Source organism: Bombyx mori, chromosome 19 (assembly GCF_030269925.1).
Source record: "Bombyx mori chromosome 19, ASM3026992v2".
NCBI classification, from domain to species: domain Eukaryota; kingdom Metazoa; phylum Arthropoda; class Insecta; order Lepidoptera; family Bombycidae; genus Bombyx; species Bombyx mori.
In genome coordinates, this window is record NC_085125.1 from 11,338,008 (window position 1) to 11,363,175 (window position 25,168).

Below are 25,168 nucleotides of genomic sequence, written 5' to 3' on the forward strand. Positions count from 1 at the left end.
TTGAAACAAATTTACAATAGACTAAGCATCTTTTGAGTTTTGTCAAAATTCTTGTGAGAATTATTATCATTCATGACAAAGAAAAGTAATATTATGCATTGATGAATTAAAGCATAACTGAGCTTCATAAAATGTCTTATGAATTCTACGCTGATGCCACACAGAAGTCAAAGAGGCGCGATCGGCGCTGGTACCAGGAGAACTTATTGAAAGTTCTGGAAGCGGCCAAAGAGAAACGTGTCAGAGAAATCGACACGTCCATAGCACTAGCCCATGAGCTGATAGCGGTAAAACATAAATTATTACAAATCATAATCGTGGATAGCCGTACCATCGGCGAAGAGGGCTAACTGGGTCTCTGATGCCCATGTATCAATGACACACAAAAGTTACCTAAATATTTTTGCTTCTCTCGGTCGATAAGTCTACTAACCTTTATATTATTGAGACAGTTTTTTATTTTCCAGTTAGTATTTTTTAAAACAGTCAGGGCTTTTTGTTTCATTTAACAATAAAATTTATAGAATTTTGGTAGAATTACCTATAATGCTAAATACTCTATAATACTTATTACTACTAATAATAATACTATTAATACTTGACTGTACATAAATAATTATAATTTAAACTAGAAAAATAATACATATTAAACCGGTGCGTTCTCAGAAATTAGACGAACCAGTTAAGAAACCAGTAGAAGTTCCACTGCGAGAACTAACACCAGCCGAAGACGATAGCTTAATGAAACCTATAGCACCTGAAGTTTTAGATTTGTTTTACGGAAGCAGAGACAAAGGCGCGGCCGAGAAATATTTCAAGGCGAGGAACAAACAAGCACCAGAGGAGAAGTTAGTGTGAAATTGATATATATATATCTTTTGCTTGACAACAGACAAAATTATATCTCTTTAGATAACCCAAACCCTGGGCCAGGAAGGTCATGTACCTGGGCGTTACCCTGGATGCATCGATGACATTCCGCCCGCTTATAAAATCAGTCCGTGACCGTGCCGCGTTTATTCTCGGTAGACTCTACCCCATGATCTGTAAGCGGAGTAAAATGTCCCTTCGGAACAAGGTGACACTTTACAAAACTTGCATAAGGCCCGTCATGACTTACGCGAGTGTGGTGTTCGCTCACGCGGCCCGCACACACATAGACACCCTCCAATCTCTACAATCCCGCTTTTGCAGGTTAGCCGTCGGAGCTCCGTGGTTCGTGAGGAACGTTGACCTACACGACGACCTGGGCCTCGACCTAGGTCGACGACCTAGGGCTCTAACACTAGGAGCAGGCTTAGGGACCTCGGTAACCGTACTCGTCGAACTCGACAAAGAGTTCGCCGTGCAACCTAACCCATGAATCAGCTCGCTGAGTTTCTCGCCGGATCTTCTCAGCGGGTCGCGATTCCGATCCGGTAGTAGATTCATTCGCGAAGCAGCTACTCTTGTGCTGTTAGGTCTCCTTCGGAGGCGCTCGGGTAGCTGTTAGCAAATCCCACCCCTCCTGGCTGAGCCTTTGCTCGCCCACCTGTCCTGGTGAAACTGGAAAGGCCTCCGGGCCACCAGTAATCCTTCAATCATAAAAAAAAAAACAAAATTATACCTACTAAGATGTTTGTATGGTGCACGAATGGCTTTCTGGACTTCAAACATCGCCGCAACGAAAACGTTGCGACTGAGGGCTTTATGAAACTGTTTGAGATGATCCCGTCATCTCGTTATTACCATCGCACCGCTCATCGCTGTAGCAGAGTCCATTCAAACCACCTATAACCAGTGTGTTATTTACAGTGTCTTTAAAGAGATTTTAAAATGAGCTGCTAATCTGGGTCTTTCTAGAGTACAATTTTATTTATTTATTGCTTAGATGGGTGGACGAGCTCACGGACCACCTGGTTTTGATTGGTTACCGGAGCCCATAGACATCTACAACGTAAATTGCCGCCATCCACCTTGAAACATGAGTTCTAAGTTCTCACTTGTAACAGTACAACGGCTGCCCCGCCCTTCAAACCGAAACGCATTACTACTTCACGGCAGAAATAGGCAGGGTGGTGGTACCTACCCGTGCGGACTCACAAGACGTCCTACCACCAGTCAAATGAAATGTCTTTAATCAAACGAGGATTGCGGAAAGTACTTACGCTTCGATGGGCAGTCGCTTGACTGTACATTGACATTGTTAATGTACACGAATGTTTTTAAAGCTTTTTTTTCACGTATCTCAGATATTTCTTTCGCATTACAACCAACTGGGACTACGGCTGGCAACAAAAACAGTCGAGACAGCGCGCTCGTGACGTGAACTTCGGACGTTGCGCCATTCTAAGGGACACGTTCTATAGGAAAAGCAACCTGGCGCCCGATCCGCCGCACTACGCGCAGCCCGCTGCCGGACAACACTCTATCTGCAGCGAATATTCATGCCATTTTAACTGACTTTAGTGCCAGCTAAACATTAAAGGGTCCAGTGTGTTTAGTGCAAGTTTTTTAACGTTCCCAATAGCTTTTTTTTTCCTACCTAAGCTGATAGCCTTGAGAGGCTATTTCAGCGTAACCTTAACTAGTGGGTGAGCTCACGGGGCTCAAACCTGACGTTGGTAGCATGAACCCTAGCAGGGGCCGTGCTTCGCAGAATCTACCAGCGGATCGGAAACGCGACCCACTGAGAAGATCCGGCGAGAAACTCAGTGGGCTGTGTCTGTGGGTTAATTTACTCGTCGAGCCCTTCGTCGCAATCCACGGGTTCGACGAGAACGATGACCGGGAATAACGTAAAATTTAGCTGAAATTTGCAGTTGGAACAGCGCCCCTAGCGGCAAACGTAGGAACATGTTCTAAGTCCATACAAATCTGAGTTAACTTTTACGCTATCGAGAAGTTAAACTCGCACAAAGCACACCGACCGAAAGCAGTTCGAGTTAGACGGCGTTCCGACTGTCATAGGGCACAAATGTTGTCCATGAACAACGGCAACTATTGATCTAATTACATCTATCTAATAATCTAGTCATGTAGGACCTTGGAAGTACGCTAGAGTATTGAAAAGTTTTTTGTTTCATTAAAAACGATGTTAATGGCAAAGAAAAACACGTACCTTTGAATGAACAGGCTTTACACCGATTTAGAAAATACCTCAATTTTGTGTTCCGGGCAACCATTCTTAAACTATATAGTAATGAAGATTTGCATAATATTTTAACATTTCTATGACTGTACCCCATACTCTACTGTAAATTATTTTAATATTACCATTTTAAGATTGTATCCCACTACAAGAGAAGCAAGATGATATATACGAGTATAATAGCATTGCAACTATCTTGAATAGGTACTACGAATATTCGTTACGGTAAAAACAAAATGAAACACGAAACTTATGAAAAAACATATAATTTATATTTTTTATTATTATTTACAATAATTCAACTTTTATTTACATATTAACAATAGTTCATGTACTCCCTTCTTCATAAGGCCACATCTAACTGTTCGATAGGGAACTAGCGAGAAGGTTTACATGCTCAAGGTTACATTCAAACAGTACACGACTCTTGTTTGGTTCAGCAGCGGACGAATCTTCAGACCCTAATCTAAAGTATAAAAAATAAGATGAATGATAATGGAATCTTCTCGAACAATTGTTGTGACAAACAAAGAAAACCCGCCCATTGAGAACCAAAGCGGAGGATCCATTAGATCCGTTGTCATAATAAAAATAATTAACTATATTATCATCAACGCATACATTTACTAACAAATTACTAAAGAGAATGAATAATTAATAAAATAAATAAATGAGACATTTTGTTCTTTCTCAAGTTTCATTCGACATTATTACATTAGATCAGTCCTTTGGGTAGCAGAACTCATACTCCTATGTTCGAATTCGCAAATAATTTATAAAAACTTATTATATAATGCTCACTCGTTTGACAGTGTCTTTACAAACACAATACAAGCGTAGACAATGTCAATAAAAATAATATATTTTTAACGAAATAACAATCAGCACAATTATATTATATTATGTACATTTGGAAGAATTGTAGTAATTATAGGAAGGATTCTAAACTGGACTTGAGATCCAATTGAGTTAACAAAAGATATTAAAACAATACTGAATAATACGCTTTTAATATTTCTATTAATGGATTTGTCATATTGAAAATAAAATGTCCGATATTATTCGAGTTTCTCTGTCACATATATTTTCTCTGTATGTAAAATATCATTTTTTTTGCAAGGTTCAAAAGCCCTTGTTGTTTTGCTATAATAGAGTGACTGAATGAGATCAAACCACCGTATTACTCCGGTTAAGAATACCGTGAAGTCACAATGCTGTAGTATCTTTTAACTATTCGTGTGTGTGTCATTTACCCGACCGGAACTAGAATCGTCAAGAATTATTTACTTGGGTCGACAACGGGTGCTGGAAACCCAACGGGTGCCGGAAACCCAACACAACCGTGCAAGAACACAACCGGCGCTCTTTTATAATTGTATGAGGCAACTTCGGCGCATCGAGATAAATACATATAATTTTATCAACTGTAATCATTATACGCAACTAAAACTAGCGGTTGGGTCGATTAAGGCCTTCAATACGCTTAATGTGAGTTTTTAACGTTCTCGATAGCGTAAAAGTTAACTCAAATTTTTTTGCAGTTAGAACAGCGCCCCTAGCGGCAAACGCAGGCAAACGTTCCAACTGCATACAAATTTGAGTTCACTTTTACGCTATCGAGAACGTTAAAAAATAACTCGCACTAAGCACACCGACCGGAAGCAGTTCGAGTTAGACGCCGTTCCGACTGTCACAGGGCACAAATGTTGTCCATGGACGACGGCAACTATTTGTCTAATTGTATGTCATGAAGGACCTTGGAAGTACGCTAGAGTATTGAAAAGCTTTTTGTTTCATTAAAAACGATGTTAACGGCGAAGAAAAACACATACCTTTGAATGAACAGGCTTTACACCGATTTAGAAAATACCTCAATTTTGTGCACTAAGCACACAGGCGTACTTGACTTTAGCCAAACGGAGAGACATGTAAAAAGTTTCAAGCCATACATTTGGCTTGAAACTTTTAACTACTGACATTTGAATCGGTTTTTAGAGCAGAATTAATGAATTTTTTTAAATCAAATTTTGCCAACACCGCGAGAAGCGTTCCCAACACAACAGTCGAAATAAAAAAGAAACAATCTTAATTACAGTTTAACCAATATTGTTCAAGCAATGTTTTTTTCTATTTTTGCCTAGATGGGTGGACGAGCTCACGGCCCACCTGGTTTTAAGTGGTTACCGGAGCCCATAGACATCTACAACGTAAATGCCGCCATTCACATTAAAATATGAGTTTAAGGTCTCAAAGTTTTTACAGTATAACGGCTGCCCCAGCCTTCAAACCGAGACGCATTACTGCTTCGCGGCAGAAATAGGCAGGACGGTACCCGTGCGGACACACAAGACTTCGTACAATCAGTAAAGTGGTGCAGTCAATAGCAATTACCTACTTTTTGTGTTAAGACAAAAGATGACAGCAAATTAAATAAGATATCTGACATCCACGGGTCGACTTGAATGATTCGAAATAGCTATGAAAATATCAGACTCGCACACCGTGTTGAGAAAGATGACAGTGCTAATGCCGTCCATTCAAATTATGTATTGACATTTAAAAAAAACTAAACATTTTAATTTTTGTAAGACTACACATAACGAGCAATTTAAAATCAGCTGATGCTCGGGTCAATGTTCTCGTACAGCGCGGATATGACGCGCGCTTACACGAGAATTGAGTCAAATATTTTAGTGATATTTAAATAATAATGTTTTTTTTTAATTGCCCTTGTAGGCAGACGAACGAGCACACGGCCCACCTGATGGTGAGTGATTACCGTCGCCCATGGACTTCAGCAATGCCAGGGGCAGAGCCAAGCCGCTGCCTACCGCAAATGTCCAAACGCGGTGTAATCTATCATGTCATGCACTCTTCATAACTCGAAGTAAACAAAATAACGTAACCGTTGCTAGATTTGTTAATTATTAATGACAGGTGGCAACTGCAAATTGTGTCAACAATCACCATTAAAGTATAATCTATATATCCAAGGGAATATTATCTACAACCTTCAGTTAAAAATTTCGATTCACTCTCAATTTAAAGTTTAAAAATATATAGCTAAAATATAATAGATGATAAAATAAGGTTTCAATTTGTGGCTGATAAGTAAGTGTGGTGATACAGCAATGTACAAAATGGGTCCAACTTTATTACATTATTATTTTAATTAAAAGATCAAAATGCTTTGGGTACAGTAGATTGGGGGGAATAGAGACTAGTGTTAGAATAGGGACAAATCTGGGATGTCACGATACTATTGTTGAGTTGTTAGATTTAATTTTGTTGAACTGAAAATGACTTTTATTTAGTGTTTAAGAATATTAAATAGTTTAATTTAGTCATCAAAGTTTTGTAACTCATTAAAGATATTAAACAGTTAATTACCTACCTAAAGTTAAGTACCTACCTAACAACTAAATAATCCCAGCCCTATCGATAAAACTCTATTGTCCTCATACGTAACCTAATTAACCCTAAATCCAGGGTGAATCGAATCAAGCTAGTTTTTTTCAGTTTTTGTGTATATTTTGTAATGAACTATGTATAATAACGCATCGTCTATAAAAATTTAACTTTCCGGAACAATTTTAATCTCAATTATATTGGTATTACCATAAGAGAAAAACATTGAAAATTTGTGTTGGATTTGGAAAGGGTCCCGATTCATCCCAATCTACAGTATTAAAGTATTTGTAAAACCTTTAATTTGTACTGAGCAGTGAGCTTCTAGAATGTTTCCTTCGAGCACAGCTTAGCTTGTGTGCATAAGTCATGAGTGTCATTACCAAATCTATGGTTTACGCCATTGAGATAAAAAGTACTTTGTGTACTGTTGTAAGTTTTAGCTTTATTTTCAAACTAACGCTTTAGATTTGTGTTTGCCTATACCGACTTCTTGATTCGATTATGTGCTTTACAATTCTCTCTATGTGCAATTGGTTTGTAGAAGATTATGTGTATCTAAAGTGTATACTACCAATAAACAAAGCAAATATAAATTCAGATAACTTAGGTTTGGCTGCTGGAAGAAACCTCCTCCCTGATCCTTTCCCTTTGGCCTTCAAGACAGTGCAGCACATATTATCTATAGGTGGTAGTAAAATGTCCCTTCATTATATGAGTTTCAAAACTTGTACACAGTCTATCATGACCAGTGGTCGGAGTAGGTAGATTGATTTTATATACTTGCGTCAAGATATTATAATATGGACATGCCTTTTTATCCATAATGATTATTTATTTTAAATTGAAAAAATATATTTTTAATCCTCATCGGATGCAATTTCTATATTTATGAGATAAAGTAACAAAAAGCCCTGTCTAAGTTTTGTCTCATATTGACAAGCGTCATTTCTAATTCAACAGAAAGGGACAAAATACGGTGTAACTATTCCAAAGTGTTTTAGTATAAAATAAAATACTGATTTATTTCACCATTAGCTAGCACTGGTAGCGTAGATTAATATTATCAATACGTTTTTCACCTTAAACCCAGATTCATGCTAATTTCAAAATTCCGGAACAAATCTATATACATATATAAAAATTAATTGCTGTTCGTTAGTCTCGCTAAAACTCGAGAACGGCTGGACCGATTTGGCTAATTTTGGTCTTAAATTATTTGTGGAAGTGCAGAGAAGGTATATATGAGAATGCTCGGAATTAAATAAAAATAACAATTTTGTTTGTCCTTTGATGTGTCCCCCATCGGACGGATTCGTTTTGTCTTTTATTTATCGATTGAGGCACTACGAAGTCTGCTGGGTCAGCTAGTATCACAATAAATAAGAAGTTCCGGTTTTTGGAGGCATATCCATATTATCCTCTACGTTTGACGTCAACGACCTTAAATCAATCTACCTATTCCGACTTCTAATCATGACCTATGCGAGTGTGGTGTTAGCTAAGGGGCAAGGTCTATGAATGGATTGAGAGCCCTATTTCTTCATTTCATATTGATGCAATTTTGATCCTAAAATATACTAACAAAATAAACTCATTCTTATGGAAGTGGCTTGAATATTACAAAGTTATTTGAACAATGCAGCACACAAACAACATGCTATTGCAGATAGTACCTTTTTTGAGGTGTAAGGCTATTCAATTAATTTTACTGTTTTTACTAATAAAACCATTTAAATTACTTTAGTCATTGTTTGAAACTATTCACGAATTCAGTCACAGCTAGCCACGATGGGAGCACAGTCGTCAACGTGAAGAAGGCAATATACTGAATAGTTAGACATTATCTATCGCTAGATGCGCGACATATCACTTCAATCACTAATTAAACAGTCCTTGAGTGAGGACGCGCCGGATCCCCAATGCAGAAGCGCGCGCTGGGGGAGCACCATCGCCAGTAGTCAAGTTCCATTAAGGAGCTACAGATGCGCGACGTGCGGCGGCGGGGGCGGGGGTGGGGGGCGGTAGGCGCTCCGGTGCTCCAGTGCAGAGGCGTGCTGGGAGAGTAGCAACGCCAGCAGTCAAGTTCCATTGAGGGAACTACAGATGCGCGACGTGGGGCGGCGGGGGCGGCGGCGGAGGCGGGGGCGGCAGGGCGGGCGGCGCGCCGGTGCTCCAGTGCAGCAGCGCGTGCTGGGGGAGCTGCGTCGCCTGAAAGTGGTCCTTGAGCAACGCCTGCGAAAAGTTGCAGTGCATCTGGTACGCCTCGTTTTCACGTTCCGTGTCGCCAGCCAACCGGTACAAATCTGGACAGGGATAATATTTTTTTATTTTTGTTTGTTAGTTTTAAAAAAAAACCATAATGGCTAAACAAACCTAAATTTGGTATCAAGTGATGTAGTGATGCTTGGTCTAACATTTGTATTAGGCATTTTACATGAGGTCATATCTAGTTTGTATTCGTTGGCAGTATAGGTTGGTTTTATTTCAGCAAAATAGCAAGAAAAATCATTCTTTATACTTTTTTAATCACAAGCAAATATTCAGCAGAATTATATTATACTATGATTTTTTTTAAATTATACTTTGAAAAAAATATATACAAATAGGGCATATACATATAACTGCATTCTGTTAAGGCTAAGATCTAATTTTCATTAAACATTATGTATATGCCAATTTAAAAAACTAATAATTAAGACTTACAGTTAAAACGAAAAAGAAACGATGTTAGGGCTGTCTAAATGTAGCTATGCGCTATTAGACTATATACCTGATCTATTTCATTTCATTCATAGTAACAATTTCTTTTCTGAAAAACCTGATCTCTTTAAAACGAATATGATAATTCCTATAATGAATGCTACTGACCTTTCAATATTGCCGAAGCCCAGAGCTGCACATGGACATCGGGTATCTTACTGGCCAACTGCATGGCCGGCGTCACCATGTTCATGCTCTCCCTAGAGTTGTTTATTGATAGGAAAATGTGCCCCAGAAGCACTAGGGAACATGAAGTTAGCCTGTTCAGATCTTCCGCATTCGCCATTTTCAGGGTCTCTCGTAAATATCGCCTGAAATACATAAATTTACATTTAGTTAGAAAAGAAAAAGAACGTTATTGATGCTTTTAGTTTATCTCACATCCAAATTACATTTTGTGCATGAATACCTGCATGCATGTACCTACCTATAGTAGAATTATTTTGTCCGTGCAGTTTGGGTCATAAAACATCGGAGCGGTGAAGCGAGTATTTCACTCTCTCTTCCACTCACGAGCCTTATGGACGGGCATAGTGATGCGCATTATTGTTGTCGATAAGCGTTATCGATAGTGTATTTAGTTTTGTCATTTTGTGGGTTAGTGATAAAAATGAAAGAAAAAAAATCACTAATCGAACACTTACACCACATATCGCCGCAGCAAGTTAACGAGAACGTCAGAAATTAACACTTTGTAACTTTTCGGGATCTATTCTCATTTCAGTGAAAATTTTTAACACATTGTTGATAATAACACGCGCTTGTGCTGGTATATTTTTGCCAATAAGCAAAATATTTGAATAAATTCTGCCGTTTTGGTACAAAACAAAGGAGTAGCCATTGTGTCACTAAAGAAATTCAGAGAGCGAATGCACAAAATCACATTTCTCTTCGACATATGTACTACAATTTGCAGGTAGGTACAACAAATTACTCATAACATAACAATGTCTCACCACCCTTCGTATACCGCCCCGCCGCCGTGTACCTGCCTTCCATGACTCATTTGCTTTTATCGATAATGGCGTTGCGCCCGCGCAACATTCTCACCGCCCTAGCCGGGCTATATTTTAAGACCCAAACTACACGGACAAAATAATTCTACGATAGCTTTTAACTAGTATTTACAGTGTGCTTAGTGCGAGTTAACATTCTCGTAAGCGTGAAAGTTACCTGAAATTTGTATGCAGCTGGGACAGTGCCCTTAGCGGAAAACATAGGCAAACGTTCCATACAAATTTGACTTAACTTTTACGCTATCGAGAACGTTAAACTCGCACTAAGCACACAGCTCTATACTAATTGAAACATATGAAAATACTGTAGTATTACACTCACTTTGCTTCATTGTACCTCGCCTGGAAGAAGGCTTGCAATCCCAGCACGTAGTAAGAGGCAGCTCGCAGTCCGTGCGCGTAAGGTGGTAACGCTTCCGGCCTAACCTAACAACACAGAACATCTAAATGCAATAAAATCACCATACGGATAATAGTGGGAAAAAATAATCAGAAAACTTAAAGAAAATATATTAGATTTTAACCTGTTCCATGAGTTGCGCTAAATCGTTGTCTCTTCGTCCCCTTAGATATACAATTGCCAGATTTAATTTAGCAAACATCCACAGGTCCCTCTCTTGTGACGTCTGTAAATTAATTTTAAATCATATAATATAATTAAAACTGTTTTTGTTAAAGTACGATTGGCGTATTTGTAAACAGCAAAGAAAAATCAAATTTATAATCGGTCTGGTAGTTTGTTTATCACTTAAAACCCGACCGTACTGCTGTGATTATCACTAAATACTAATGGTTAGTTACTCATTGTCTGTTGATGACACTATGAAAAAAACATTTATACGAATACAACACTGTCCATACTACTATGAAGTCGTCGTGGCCTAAAGGATAAGACGTCCGGTGCATTCGTGTTGAGCGATGCACCGGTGTCCGAATCCCGCAGGCGGGTACCAATTTTTCTAATGAAATACGTACTTAAATGTTCACGATTAACTCCCACGGTGAAAGAATAACATCGTGTAGTAAAAATCAAACCAGCAAAATTATAATTTGCGTAATTACTGGTGGTAGGACCTCTTGTGAGTCAGCAGGGGTAGGTACCACCTTGCGTATTTCTGCCGTGAAGCAGTAATGCGTTTCGGTTTGAAGAGTGGGGCAGCCGTTGTACTGTTAAAAGTGAGGCCTAACAACTAATGTCTCAAGTTGGTTGGCAGCATTTACGTTGAAGATGTCAATGGGCTCCGGTAACCACTTAGCACCAGGTAGGCCGTGGACTCGTCCAACCATCTTAGCAATAAAAAAAAAGATAATTTGTCGAAATTTATAACCTATTCTACCGCTACCTATTTCTACCGTGAAGCAGCAATGCGCTTCGGTTTGAAGGGTGGGGTAGCCGTTGTAACTATACTGAGCTTAAAACTATATCTCAAGGTGGGTGGCGCATTTGCGTGGTAGATATCTATGAGCTCTAGTAACCACTTATCAACATGTGGGCTGTGAGCTCGTCCATCCATCGGTGCAATAAAAAATAAAAATAAATGTGACATATTATGGGTAAGAGAATTCTGCGGAATTTATTTCAATCCGCTAATATCGTGTAAGCTTTTTTGGTGAAGTTAAAACATTGCTTACGTGTATAGCTGTGTGAAACTGTGTCTCAGCGGCCTCCATACAGTTCATCGACATAGCGTACAGTCCCAGCAAGCAGTGCAGCTGCGGTGTGTGCGCCGCCGCGCTCGCCGCTGTAATGACGTCACACATTATCTATATATTAATACGTTAAGCAAAAACTTTGTACCCCTTTTTACGAAAATTGCGCGGACGGAAGAGTATGAAATTTCCCACACTTATAGAGAATATAGAGAAGGAGTGCAGAATGTTAATATACTCTTTATGCATAAAAATACATTAAATCAATAAAAAACAAAAAAAAACATTACACACACTACCATGTATTTGACACACACTCATGCATACTATTTATTTATTGTCAAACTTTTCTTATTGCATAAAGTCTGTGGTCAAATTGAGAATAGATTAAATATTGTTTGTCTTTATCAATATTTGTCTTATTGTAGTCTTGGCGAAATCTGTGATTATAGAAGTATAATAGTTTTTGACAATAGAATCATAATAGTGTACAAAGTTATAATTTCAATTAATTATAGTCGAATCTCGCCTACCGGGGGACCACTAGCATATATTTAGATCAGCGAGCAGAGTGCGTGTATGGGGGGTGCGTAGGGATGTTCTTAATTTAGAATAAACATTAACCGTTAGCTGGAACGTCGATGATCGATCGAGCCATCGATTCGATGACATCGACACATCAATGTTATGAGAATAAAATATCGAATTATCGAAACGTCCATATGTATTTTAGGACCATTTAATGGTGGATGTACTTATGTAGGTATTACAACTATTTTAAACTAGATGACACTGATTAACGTAGGTAATCGAAGTAAGCCGTACTACATAAATGTATGTGAATTTTTACTGGAGGTAGGACCACTTGCGAGTCCGCCCTGCCTATTTCTGCCGTGAAGCAGTAATGCGTTTCGGGTTGAAGGGTGGGGCAGCCGTTGTAACTATACTGAGACTTTAGAACATGTATCTCAAGGTGGGTGGCGCATTTACGTTGTAGATGTCTATGGGCTCCAGTAACCACTTAACACCACGTAGGCTGTGAGCTCATCCACCCACCTAAGCAATAAAAAAAATATAAATCAAAAGCCTATTATTAGATGCGGATACGTACGCGTGGGCGCGACGGTGAGCAGGTGCGCGGCGCGTGCGATCTCGTTGAGCGCGTGCGCCTTGCCGCCGGCCACGAGGCGGCACAGCGCCGCGTGCTCCACCAGCGCCATGCGCAGCCGCCACGCCAGCGTCGCGCCGCGGGACTGCCGCTCCGCGCCGCCAGCCTCCTCGCCCGCGCTCGCTGTAATCAAGGTAGGCGATTAGTCATCGGCGCCATAAGGTTCGGGTTATCTGACAGCTAACGTTTTTGCGACAATCATTTGCAGCAACTCTCCACAGTCCCGGCAGCATTGTAACCATTTCAGCTAAAACTACCCAAAAGTACAAAAACGATATAGTGGCCGTAGATAGAATTATATTATTATTATTATATTATTATTAGTCCGTTCGGACTGTCGATAATCCCATTTTCACGGATCGTTTGGGACCTCTGGGTCTGCGGAAGGTCTTCGGTCCCCTCTGTATTTTGTACCGCATGTTCCATGGGGAATGCTCTGAGGAATTGTTCGAGATGGTACCGTCATCTCGTTTTTACCATCGCACCACCGGAGTAGAGTTCACCCATACTACCTGGAGCCACTGCGATCATCCACAGTGCATTTCCAGAGGTCTTTTCTGCCAGGTACAGGTATGAGCTGCCCTCCACGGTGTTTCCCGAGTGCTATGACATGTCCTTCTTCAAACGAGGCTTGTGGAGAGTATTAAGCGGTAGGCAGCGGCTTGGCTCTGCCCCTGGCATTGCTGAAGTCATGAGCAACGGTAACCAATCACCATCAGGTGGGCCCTATGCTAGTCTGTCTACAAGGGCAATAAAAAAAACATCAGTAGATTGATGGAACGAATTACATGCATTGCTAGACATCAGCGTGGCCTAAAATACACCATGTCCAGCAGATCTCTATTGCCCAAATCAAGAAATTTACCTTCCATAACTTTGCTATTCAACTTTTAAACAGTAAAACTGTTACGAAATTACTGGTTTATTTAGTGTTTTAAATAATTTTAGTATCTATCAGTAAAACTGAAAATTACATGGTTATGATCACAAAGTGGTAATTAAATGAAGCATATTTTATGTATATATTAAAAATATATTGGGTCTGACATACAAGTAAGTTTATCAATCTGTGCTAGAGCCTTTTCTGTGTACTTGTGCGCCTTGTCCATGTAGCCGGCTTGTGCTGAATGCATCACTGTGACCAGGTACACGAGGACGTACAGCTGCTGTCGCGACAACCAGATGAACGACTCGCCGGGAACCGTACCGCACACAGCTGAACAGATATTCATTATTATTAACTAAATGTGAGTACATATGTACTTCGAATTTTTACATTATACATATACTTTGGTCTTCAAAGTACTTTTTTTTAACTAGCATTCAGGACTCAAAGCCGAGACATGATGAATCTGGTTACCTGGATAACTACTTAGCTATACTTCCAAGTTTTTTTTTTAGGATTGAAGGATTACTAGTGGTCTGGAGGCCTTTCCAGTTTCACCAGGACAGGTGGGCGACCAAAGGCTCAGCCAGGAGGGGTGGGATTTGCTAACAGCTGCCCGAGCGCCTCCGAAGGAGACCTAACAACTCAAGAGCAGCTACTTCGCGAATGAATCTACTACCGGATCGGAATCGCGACCCGCTGAGAAGATCCAGTGAGAAACTCAGCGAGCTGATTCATGGGTTAGGTTGCACATCGAACTCTTTGTCGATTTCGACGAGTACGAAAGCTGAAGGCGTCACTTCCTAGTAAGCATGACTAGTAAGGATATGAAACTCAATATCGCCAAAATATCCTCTAAAAGAACCAATTGAATGATAACTATGCTAGAGTCAACAATGCCAGGCTTACATATCTATAAAATGTTAAATTACCATCATCATCAGGCCATGTCGGTGCCATTATTGTCTGTATGCTCTGTTGCAGTTGCTTTAGACATGGCTTCACACTCTTCACCTGTCCTGCCATAAGGTAGTGACATACCTGAAAAGCAATTTTATTCCAATTCAACAAAATTTTGCAATAAAATGAGCATTAAACACCTAACCGAGACAGTTTTCTACTTCTACAGTTACTAGTTAAAAGTATGCTTTTCTACAGGGTTTGCTAGTAAAAGAAAAAATTGTTTCAATAAAAAATATTTTTTTTTGGAAAGTTTATTAGTAGGAGGTAGTTCTCATTATGTACACGACCCGGTCTGTATGGCTGTTTCCGAGTCGTGTAATAATGTTTTCTGCTGTCTGTTTGTGCGCTGGTAGAAGACGGCTGTTTCTTTCGATGGGTTTCGGCTTCTGTAGCGAGGTTTCACAGGTAACTGTCTGGTTCACTGGTAGCTGATTCACTGGTGGTTTTCTGATAACTGTACTATTGGAGAACTGCTGGTAACTGTTTCTGTCTTGCTGATGTTTCTTTGTCGGAGAGCTTCTGAGAACTGTTTCTGTCTTGATGATCTGCTGAGAACTGTCTGTTTCTATGATGTTTCTATGTCGAAGATCCGCTGAGAACTGTTTCTGTCTGGATGGTCTGTTGAGAACTGTTTCTGTCTTGATGGTCTGTTGAGAACTGTATCTGTCGAAGATCCACTGAGAACTGTTTCTATCTTGCTGATGGTTCTTTGTCGAAGATTCACTGGGAACTGATTTTGCCTATAAATGGCCATCCTTTTATATTTATTTCAGTACCCCATCTCGCGACGCGCTATCGACGCGCCACTTTCGGGGGTCCCTTGATCTGTATGTTACCGTAGTGAAAGCGCTCCACAAATCGTTCCTATTGGTCTATTTACATTCTCTGATCTGATACACTAACATATTGCACATAAAATAATTTAAGATTATACATTTTTGTTACGTAATTACTTATTAACTATATTATCAAATCTATTTATTTGATAAAACTATTAAAACCCTATTTCGTCCTGCACATTACTCCCGCCGTGCGAGTCAGTCGCATTCTTCTCGGTGCAGGATGGTCTTCTTCGATGGGCAGGATCAGTAGTTTTCGTACTGGTCTCCGTAGAACTCCACCCTTGGTTTTGATGTATACGGTGCGCCCCACGTTGTCGGGATCTGAATATGTCGCTATCACTTTTCCCTCGCATGCGTGTATTTCGTGGCTGGCACTTCCACTTTTCATGGCGACGCCTCGGCCATGAGGCTCCCGCCGGTGCTGTGGCTGCTATGTTTACTTTATCTATTAATTTTGTTGTTGTTACTGTCGCCGTTTCCGTGGGCCAGGAGTCTCGTCGTTGGCATAGGAATTCTGGCCCTCTGAACCATCTATGTTCGTTGTGGTACGGCATTGGGACGTCGCGGGTCACGTCGTCGGCTGAGTTATGCTTCGTGGGTAACCATCGCCTCCCGTTTACTGTTGCACTGTCTTCTATAGCTGTCAGGCGTTGGGTGACGTAAGGTTTGTACGAGCGTGATCCCGTCCTTGTCCGTCTCAACACTATCTTACTGTCGGTCCAGAAGGTCTTCGAGGTCGGTTTTCTTTCGTGTTTTCGACGAAAGTCTGTAGTTGTGTGTACTTTTAAACTTTTGAAGCTGTTCAAGTAGTCGTCGACGTAGTGTCTGTTCTGTACTGCGACTGCCGCCTCCGGGTGCGTGGCTTCTTGTTTCTGGGCGGTCAAGTTCTTTACATACATTGCTGTGGAAGGAGAACTTGACGCCCCGAAGATCAACGAGGTCATTCTGTTTTCTTCTGGGGGCTTGTCATCTCGCTGATCTTTGCGCCAGAGATAACGGAGCGCGTCTCTGTCTTCATGTCTTAATTTCACTTGCATTAACATCTCCTTGATGTCTGCTGTTACTGCTATATTATGCTGTCTAAATCGCATTATCACTCCTGGTAGTGATTGGAGTAGGTCCGGTCCCTTAAGCAGCATATCATTCAAAGCTACCCCTCTTGTTCTGGCGGCGGCGTCGTGGACGACTCGGAGTTTTTCCGGCTTCAGGGGGTTCACGACGGCGAAGTGAGGTAGATACCACGTTCTGTTCTCTGTTTTTGTTTTTGGAGCGGGCTCGGCGTAGCTTTTCGCGACGAGTGCTTCCATCTGTTCTGTGTATTTCTGTTTCAGTTCCGGATTACGATCGAGTTTGTTTTCTATATTTATCAGTCGCTTTAACGAGTTATTGTAGTTGTCTGGTAGACTGACATTATCTGTTTTCCAGAGCAGAGCAGTTTCGTATCTTCCATCTGTTGTGTGGACTGTATTGCTGTTGAGGATGCGAAGCGCCTGTTCCTCTGGGTCTGTTTTTGGTTTTCTTGGTGTGATGCATAGCGCATCCATAGCGAAATACTGTTTTATCAGATTTTCTATTTTATCATCTTCTTGGGTTTCGCTAGCATGATTTATGTAGTTTATGTGGTGGCCTAGGGTACGAGTGCGACCTCCATGCAATACCCAGCCTAGAGGTGTCAGTGACGCTATTGGCTGATTCCTGTTGCCTCGTCTAACTTTTGAAGTTAGTAACATGTGCCAGTTGTCTTGGCCAATCAGGATTCCAGGTTTCGCGTTCTCGTACGTGATGATGTCACTGATGTCTCGTAGGTGCGAATACTCATCTATCTGTTCCTTTGGTATTTTTTGTGCTGTTGCTTGTAGGTCGTTAACTGTTCTCGCTTGTATTATTTCTTTTCGACTGTTGAGGCCTCTGAGCGTGAGGTTGACTCTTCTTGACCTTGTTTCCGTTGATTTTATGTTGTTAATCGCCTGTATGTGTAACGGATCGATTGGTCCTGTTATTCCAGTCTTCTTGCAAATGATTTCGTCTATGAGTGTCACCGTTGATCCATCGTCGAGCAGCGCGTATGTATCAACCGTGCCTATCGGTCCTTGTACTTGGACTGGGATTATTTTCAAATAGGACTGTTTCTGTTTTCCGGTCCAAGCGGAATTAATGTTCTCTGTTGTTTCCTTGTCACTCTTGTCTGTTTTTTCAATTTTTCTGTCGAAGTGTAGCATCTTGTTGTGAGTATATTTGCAATCATTAATGCCACACGTCTTCGGTTTACAGTGGTGGGTTTTATTTCTATACTTGAGACATCGGAAACACAGGTGTTTATTCTTAGCGATATCCCATCTTGTGTTTGAGTCTGCCTTCTTGAATATGTAGCAGTCTGTTGTGGTGTGTTCAGTGTTGCTACATACCGGACATTTAGCTCGTGATGGCTTCTCACTGACTATGTGCACGTTTTGTGTGCGTCTGTTATGTTGTGCGGGCTGCGAGTAGTGCCCCACCTGTTCAGGCTGTGCATAAGGGCTGCACAGTTCGGCTTCTCTTTTCATGAATTTTTCAAATTTAATCAGATCCGGATCCTCCTTCGGTTGTATCGCGGTGAAGTCGTAGTATCGGTAACGTAGTGTTGGTGTGAGTTTTTCTAACATTGTTTTGGTAGTTTCCGGATTATATAAGTAATGTGTGCAATTTAATGCACGAAGCGTAGCTACGGCGTTGGTCACCTTACTGGAGAATATACAAATGTCTCTTGGTGTTTCTGTTAGTCTTGGCAGAGCTCGTAGCGTGTCTAACTCCGTTATGGCTATTGTTTCCGGTCTTCCGAATCGCGCTTCTAGACTTCTTATGACGTCGGACGGATCAGCGTTCGTTATAAGTAATCCGTCAACGGCTTCCTTTGCCCTTCCTTTCAGGTTCCTTCTGAGTCTGTTTATATTTTCTGTTTTTGTAAATGAATTCATCGTCTCGTGATAGGCTGCACGAAAGGATAGCCAGTCTTGGTGATTTCCATTAAAGAATGGCAATTCTGTGTATCTTGGTTCGCGGGCGGCTTTGACGGCGAGTGTTATTGCTGCGGTTAGATCTGAGAAGTCTTGTTTGTCGCAGGCTCCCGCCGGTGTTTCCTTATGTCGGTCGTGATTTTCCATTTTTGTGGGTTGCGTTTCCAACCACGTGCCCACTCTTTCGTCGAGTTCTGACTTACTGTATTCTGATTCGCTGTTTTCGTCATCAGATCCAGCTTCGAGCGTGGCCAATCGGGCGGCTGCTAACTCCACCTGTAGGCGGGCGAGCTCTTCTCTAGCTTTGGCTATCTTCTGTTCTTTTCTGTTTCGCGACCGGTCAGTTTTGACTGTACCGGCGCGCTGTTTTGTTGGCACGTCATTCTGTTTGGCTATATACTGTTTGACGGCCTCTGTTTTTGAGTTCCCAGGTTTCTCTGCGACTTTCATCGTGGCTTCCATGTTGGCTGTTGCGCACGATGATTCTGCTGTGGGGGCTACCAGACTCATGACGGTATTCGCGGTTGTTTCTGTCCACACGCTCTGTATTGTAGCTGTGGTTTCTGAGGGCGGCGATTGTTTAGTTTCGATCCGACCTCTTCCTGTTGACCGCGTTATCGGCATTGTTCCAGTTTCCTTTTTTCAAAATGTATCCTTTACCCGCGGCTCGAAAGAATAATGAAATTGTCTTCGATCCGGCTCGAATGGACCATGAAATGTACACGACCCGGTCTGTATGGCTGTTTCCGAGTCGTGTAATAATGTTTTCTGCTGTCTGTTTGTGCGCTGGTAGAAGACGGCTGTTTCTTTCGATGGGTTTCGGCTTCTGTAGCGAGGTTTCACAGGTAACTGTCTGGTTCACTGGTAGCTGATTCACTGGTGGTTTTCTGATAACTGTACTATTGGAGAACTGCTGGTAACTGTTTCTGTCTTGCTGATGTTTCTTTGTCGGAGAGCTTCTGAGAACTGTTTCTGTCTTGAAGATCCGCTGAGAACTGTTTCTGTCTGGATGGTCTGTTGAGAACTGTTTCTGTCTTGATGGTCTGTTGAGAACTGTATCTGTCGAAGATCCACTGAGAACTGTTTCTATCTTGCTGATGGTTCTTTGTCGAAGATTCACTGGGAACTGATTTTGCCTATAAATGGCCATCCTTTTATATTTATTTCAGTACCCCATCTCGCGACGCGCTATCGACGCGCCACTTTCGGGGGTCCCTTGATCTGTATGTTACCGTAGTGAAAGCGCTCCACAAATCGTTCCTATTGGTCTATTTACATTCTCTGATCTGATACACTAACATATTGCACATAAAATAATTTAAGATTATACATTTTTGTTACGTAATTACTTATTAACTATATTATCAAATCTATTTATTTGATAAAACTATTAAAACCCTATTTCGTCCTGCACACATTATATTGTATATATAGTTCTCAATTTGCACTCACACCCATCTTTTAACCATTTTTAAGCATATTAACTATCAGGTTTTTTTCTGAGGCTCTTATACATATCATCTATCATTTTTTTTTTATAGCATAGATGGTTGGACGAACTCACAGCCCACCTGATGTTAAGTGGTTACTGGAGCCCATGGACATCTACAATGTAAATGCGCCACCCATCTTGAGATATAAGTTCTAAGATCTCAGTATAGTTACAACGGCTGCCCCACCCTTCAAACCGAAACGCATTACTGCTTCACGGCAGAAATAGGCGGGGCGGTGGTACCTACCCGCGCGGACTCACAAGCGGTCCTACCACCAGTAAAATGTTTCAAAACAAAATGATAATACTACTCCAGAACAATAAGGACTTAGTAGTAAGTATAAATGGATACAGTCACATACCCACATCTTGCAATATCAACTTTTATCACATAACACCTACATCTTACCAAGAAAGTTTGTGGATTTTTTGCTATGATAATCATTAATGTAAACCATAAAAAGAAAGGGGTATGATAAACATACAAAAAAATTATGTATAACTTACTTGTAGAACTAAAAAGAACACTTTTAGATACTCTTTTTGGTGTAGACTACCTGTCCAAGAATCTACTAAATGTCCAGCTTGATTTAATAATGGTAACACTTCTTGAATTTTCTTATCTATTAATAATAACTGAAAAAAAGAAAGTTTTTATATATAAATAAAATTGTATGCGTAATATTTAATCTTCATTGATTTTGAATAATTGAAACAGCTTTGAACACTAAATTTTTTACAGAAGTAGCTATTATGTTCTTTGTAACATAGTCTATATAGCAAGTTGATTTCAGTTTTACAAAACTTAAACACACTTAGACACACTTGTTTAAAAACATTATCTCACTGGCCAACAATGAAAAGCTTGAGACCAAAGAGTGCAATCCATTCCATTTCTGTATGTAGATAGGCACTAAAAATATATATTTAATATTCTTCCCTCATTGCGATTAACTCTAAATTGGAAATTAACATAGTGAGACAATTTTTTAAATTTGAGTCTGTGAAACTTTTTACCACTACTTCCTTAAGGGGATTAAAGTGACACTGATGTATTCGTTTATTTCTTAAATTTTATTAACTCTGCAGGGTGTGATTCGTGAAGTTTATCTTTTTGGAACATTAATTGTCCAATGATCCAGAAACACATTTTGGTTTGTAATTATTGGCTAACATTGTAACAGAATATCATGATCATGATATATAATACAATATAACGCGACAGGCAATGCACCCCATCAACTCTATGTGGAGGACTTCTTCCACTGCGTCAGACTGTCCCCCGAGCTCAGGAATCTCTTAAGAGTCAGGAACGCGTCAATCCCCGCTTACGTTAGTTATCTCACCGAATCAAACCAAATTCGATTTCATGGTCGACAGCGGAACGTCAAATCTTGCCTAGACAAAGCCAGAAATACAAGGTGAGAAAGCTATTTAAAAGGATTTGTGTCCTCTCACCAAGTGTACTGACGACTAGATGGGCAACAGATAATTATGTTAGGCTCTGTTTTAAATGCCGCTATTATGAACTGCATCTTTCCCGAACCCGTAAGCTACCGCCCTATTAGCCTCCTCCCAGCGATAGGCAAACTGTAAGAACAACTGATTTGTAAAGGCCCCTGAGACTATCTGTCTATTTATCTCCTCATAAATGAACAGTTTGGATTCCGCCTCACAGAGTATATCTGAGTAGGACTAAAAAAACACCGGTCCGCACGGGATTTCTTTTCTTCGATATCGATCTAGTTTGCTTTACAAACTACAACATGGGCGTGCCAGACAGTCTCGCTCTTATCATCCGAGTCTTCTTGTCGAACTATTCGGTCTCCGTATATAGCAGAGGTAAGCTGCTCTCTCCCACGTCAGATCTCGGTCGGAGACCCACAAGACCCCGTTACTTTTCAGCCTATACATTAACGGCATAACAACATAACGGTCGCCGGCGACCCAGTTAGCCCTCTTCGACAATGATACGACTATCTACTACTCAAGCAGGAAGATGTCGTTCATCCACAGTAAATTCCAGATCGCAGCCATTAATTAAAGACAGTGGTTCCGTAAATGACACATCAACATGAACCCTACGAAAAGAAAAGCAGTACTGGTCAAAAGGGGCACTCCCGACACTGCTGCTCCATTCCCATCATCAAAATCTTTGGCCAGCCTGTTCCGTTTGCTTCAAAATCTCAGTACCTCCTAGGCGTACCTTCGACAACGGGATAATATTACGTCCACATATTAGGGCAGTCTGCGACCCAGCCGTGTTCTCACTTGGCTGGCTCTACCCCGTGATTTGCAAGCGAAGTAAATTGTCCCTTCATAACAAGGCGACACTATACAAAACCTGCAAATCATGTCATGATCTATGCAAGCAATGTTGATGCAAACAACCCATTGAGTTTCTCGCATGATTCTCAGTGGATTACGGTTCTGATGAGGTGGTACATTCAGCAAAGCACTGCGCTTGCTAAGGCCAGCGTTCGCAATTCTGGTTAAGCCTGTGAGTTGATCAACTGATCTTCACGTACTTGGTATAGCCTTTAATGTTGGCTACCAACCATCAGGTAAAGAAAAAAGTATCAAGTACTCATGACATAGGAAACAGTCTTTAGGGTAAGCACACAGCAAGCTGTTTTTCATTGCTTGAGTGCTTAATGGAGGCCATAAATATGTCGTTACAATATCAATTCATCCACCAGAGGATGACTTAAAAATCTAAATTGTGTGACAACAGGCTTACAATGTCTTCTACCACTATCATAGAAAAGGGTGCCTTTACATTCGTACCTAAGTACGGGGCCTAAGCCCTTCACTTTTAATTTAACTTAATGGTTAATATTTATGTTGATCTTATGATTGGCTCCAAAAATAGCCCTATTTGTGCTATCAATGTTACTTTCTATTGAAAAATATGAACTTACCATTACCCTACTTAACAAGAACAGTACTTGTGTATATGCCACATTTGATATTTGTGCATAATCCACACCAACACCAAGTAGACTACTGGCCACTTCATACTCTTTCTCTGTAGCATGTATTTGCTGAAAGAAAAAATTATATAAATTTAAAGTATGCAAAAGTTGATCATATTAGGCAGTTCTTTGAATATTTTTTATTAAAATTTATAAATTATAGGTTTAATAAATAATATGACATACTCACAGCCAGTTGAAAAATGAGTCTACAATGCCAATATACACTATGTTGTGATAACTCTATTGCTTTCCTTAGAATTGGTTTAGAATGTGCAGGTTGACCTTGCTGCTCAAATAGCTCAGCAAGAACGCTAGCTGCCTCGAACTTGAACTCGTCTAAAGCATTTGTAGTTTGTGATAAGCACCACTGTAATAAATAAATTTATTTCACAACTAATGACCCACTTCACATTGTTACTTGTTTATTTCTCTAACCAAACTTACTACTCGAAAAAAAAGAAGGTTATTGTGACAGTACAAAAGCCTCTCTCTCACAGAGTCGAAAACCTGTATAGGTAAGAAAAACAATAACAAAAACTTACACTTTGCTCTAAGTGCGTTCTCGCCAAGTCGATGTTTTTGGTGTGTGTCAAAAGTATATTACCGAGTTGTAAATGAGTCCTGGCTTCTACCCTTGCTGGCGGATTAAAATTAAACACAGCTTGTAAGCACTGGATACAACTTTTTATGTCAGGGGGATTAGAAGTTCGAAAATGTTCCGCTAAACCAAGTAAAGAAATATACAAACAGTCTTGCGGTGACGCCATTTTGACATTTCTGCTTGGAGTAGACATGCGTAGTTCCGGACCTAAATAGTTCCTGGAACTATGTCCTCATATGGAACTATATCATTCAATCCGAGTTGTCAAAATTAACATGTTCAGACAGTTCCATTTCCATTCCAAGTGTACTGTTATGCAGGAACTACGAATGCGTTGAACATGAAGGACATGCGGACATGATTAGAGCATAGGTACCGCGCGGCGCGGAGGCGTGGCGCGGCGAGTCCACCCGAACGAGTCTCGAACCGACACGAGTCCACGTAAAGAGATAAGGCGACATATGGCACGAATACGAGAGAGTGAGATGGAGCGAGTGCATGAAACTGCGTGTGGAGCTCTTTCATATTACATTTTTATTAATATTGAAGTTATGCTCTACGACCTACGTGTTACAGTCGATAGTTGAATAAATTAAAATGTTTTGCTATGGATTTTGACCTTGACCATGCATCATTCCTACGAGCACTTAACCTTAAGTGTTTGTGGACCATTTCTTAGAAAATCATAATTCAAAATTCGAGAATTTTAAAACATTCACCACTTTCGCTATTCGGTATCTCGGTTATGGGAAAAAGGTTGTAAGGCTACAACGAGCTTAATTTACGTTGTATATCAGAATAACGTGGTATTTTAATTAACAACTGATAGGTTATAGTTTCCGGTGCATCGTACAATACCTACATTGAAAAATAATGAAAGTAGTAGAGTAGTTGAAATTATGACAAAGTAATTACAGTACATTAATAAATTATGCAACCAGCTGTAACAATGAACCTAAAACTAAAAACCTTACAAAATAATAATTACAATAATAATTGCCATAAGCGGCAATCTATTTTTATATAGTGCTTTTAAAAAATTGTATTTTTAATACCTTTTTTGAAAAATATTGTGTAATTAATAATAACTTAATACGTGATTCGCTACACTACAAACAGCTACTAGACTTAACATGTCCGCGGAACTAAACAGCTTCAAACAGCTACTAGACTTAATATGTGCGCGGAACTAAACAGCTACAAACTACAAACAGCTACTAGCATAGAGTTACTATTCTAACTGGAGTGCTTACTTCGTTTGACATAAAAACTAAAAAT

General features: G+C 40.3%; 2 protein-coding genes across 2 annotated transcripts; one reads left to right on the forward strand and one right to left on the reverse strand.

Annotated features, from left to right (window-relative positions):
- Positions 1-4,191, forward strand: LOC101743100 (protein SPMIP1). The gene is made up of 3 exons (XM_004922401.4): positions 1-287; positions 667-848; positions 2,232-4,191. Exons 1-3 carry the CDS (start codon positions 132-134, stop codon positions 2,440-2,442), a joined length of 549 nt encoding a protein of 182 aa, XP_004922458.1. The 5' UTR covers positions 1-131; the 3' UTR covers positions 2,443-4,191.
- LOC101739489 (MAU2 chromatid cohesion factor homolog) lies at positions 3,381-24,214 on the reverse strand. Its single transcript, XM_012694807.4, has 12 exons — positions 23,832-24,214; positions 23,477-23,656; positions 23,233-23,355; positions 20,819-20,947; positions 14,954-15,062; positions 14,187-14,351; positions 13,079-13,258; positions 11,950-12,059; positions 10,842-10,943; positions 10,640-10,743; positions 9,410-9,612; positions 3,381-8,844 (listed from the first exon to the last, which is right to left on the reverse strand). The coding sequence occupies exons 1-12, from the start codon at positions 24,081-24,083 to the stop codon at positions 8,639-8,641; spliced, it is 1,863 nt and encodes a 620-aa protein (XP_012550261.1). The 5' UTR covers positions 24,084-24,214; the 3' UTR covers positions 3,381-8,638.
- Positions 24,215-25,168: the final 954 nt, after the last annotated feature.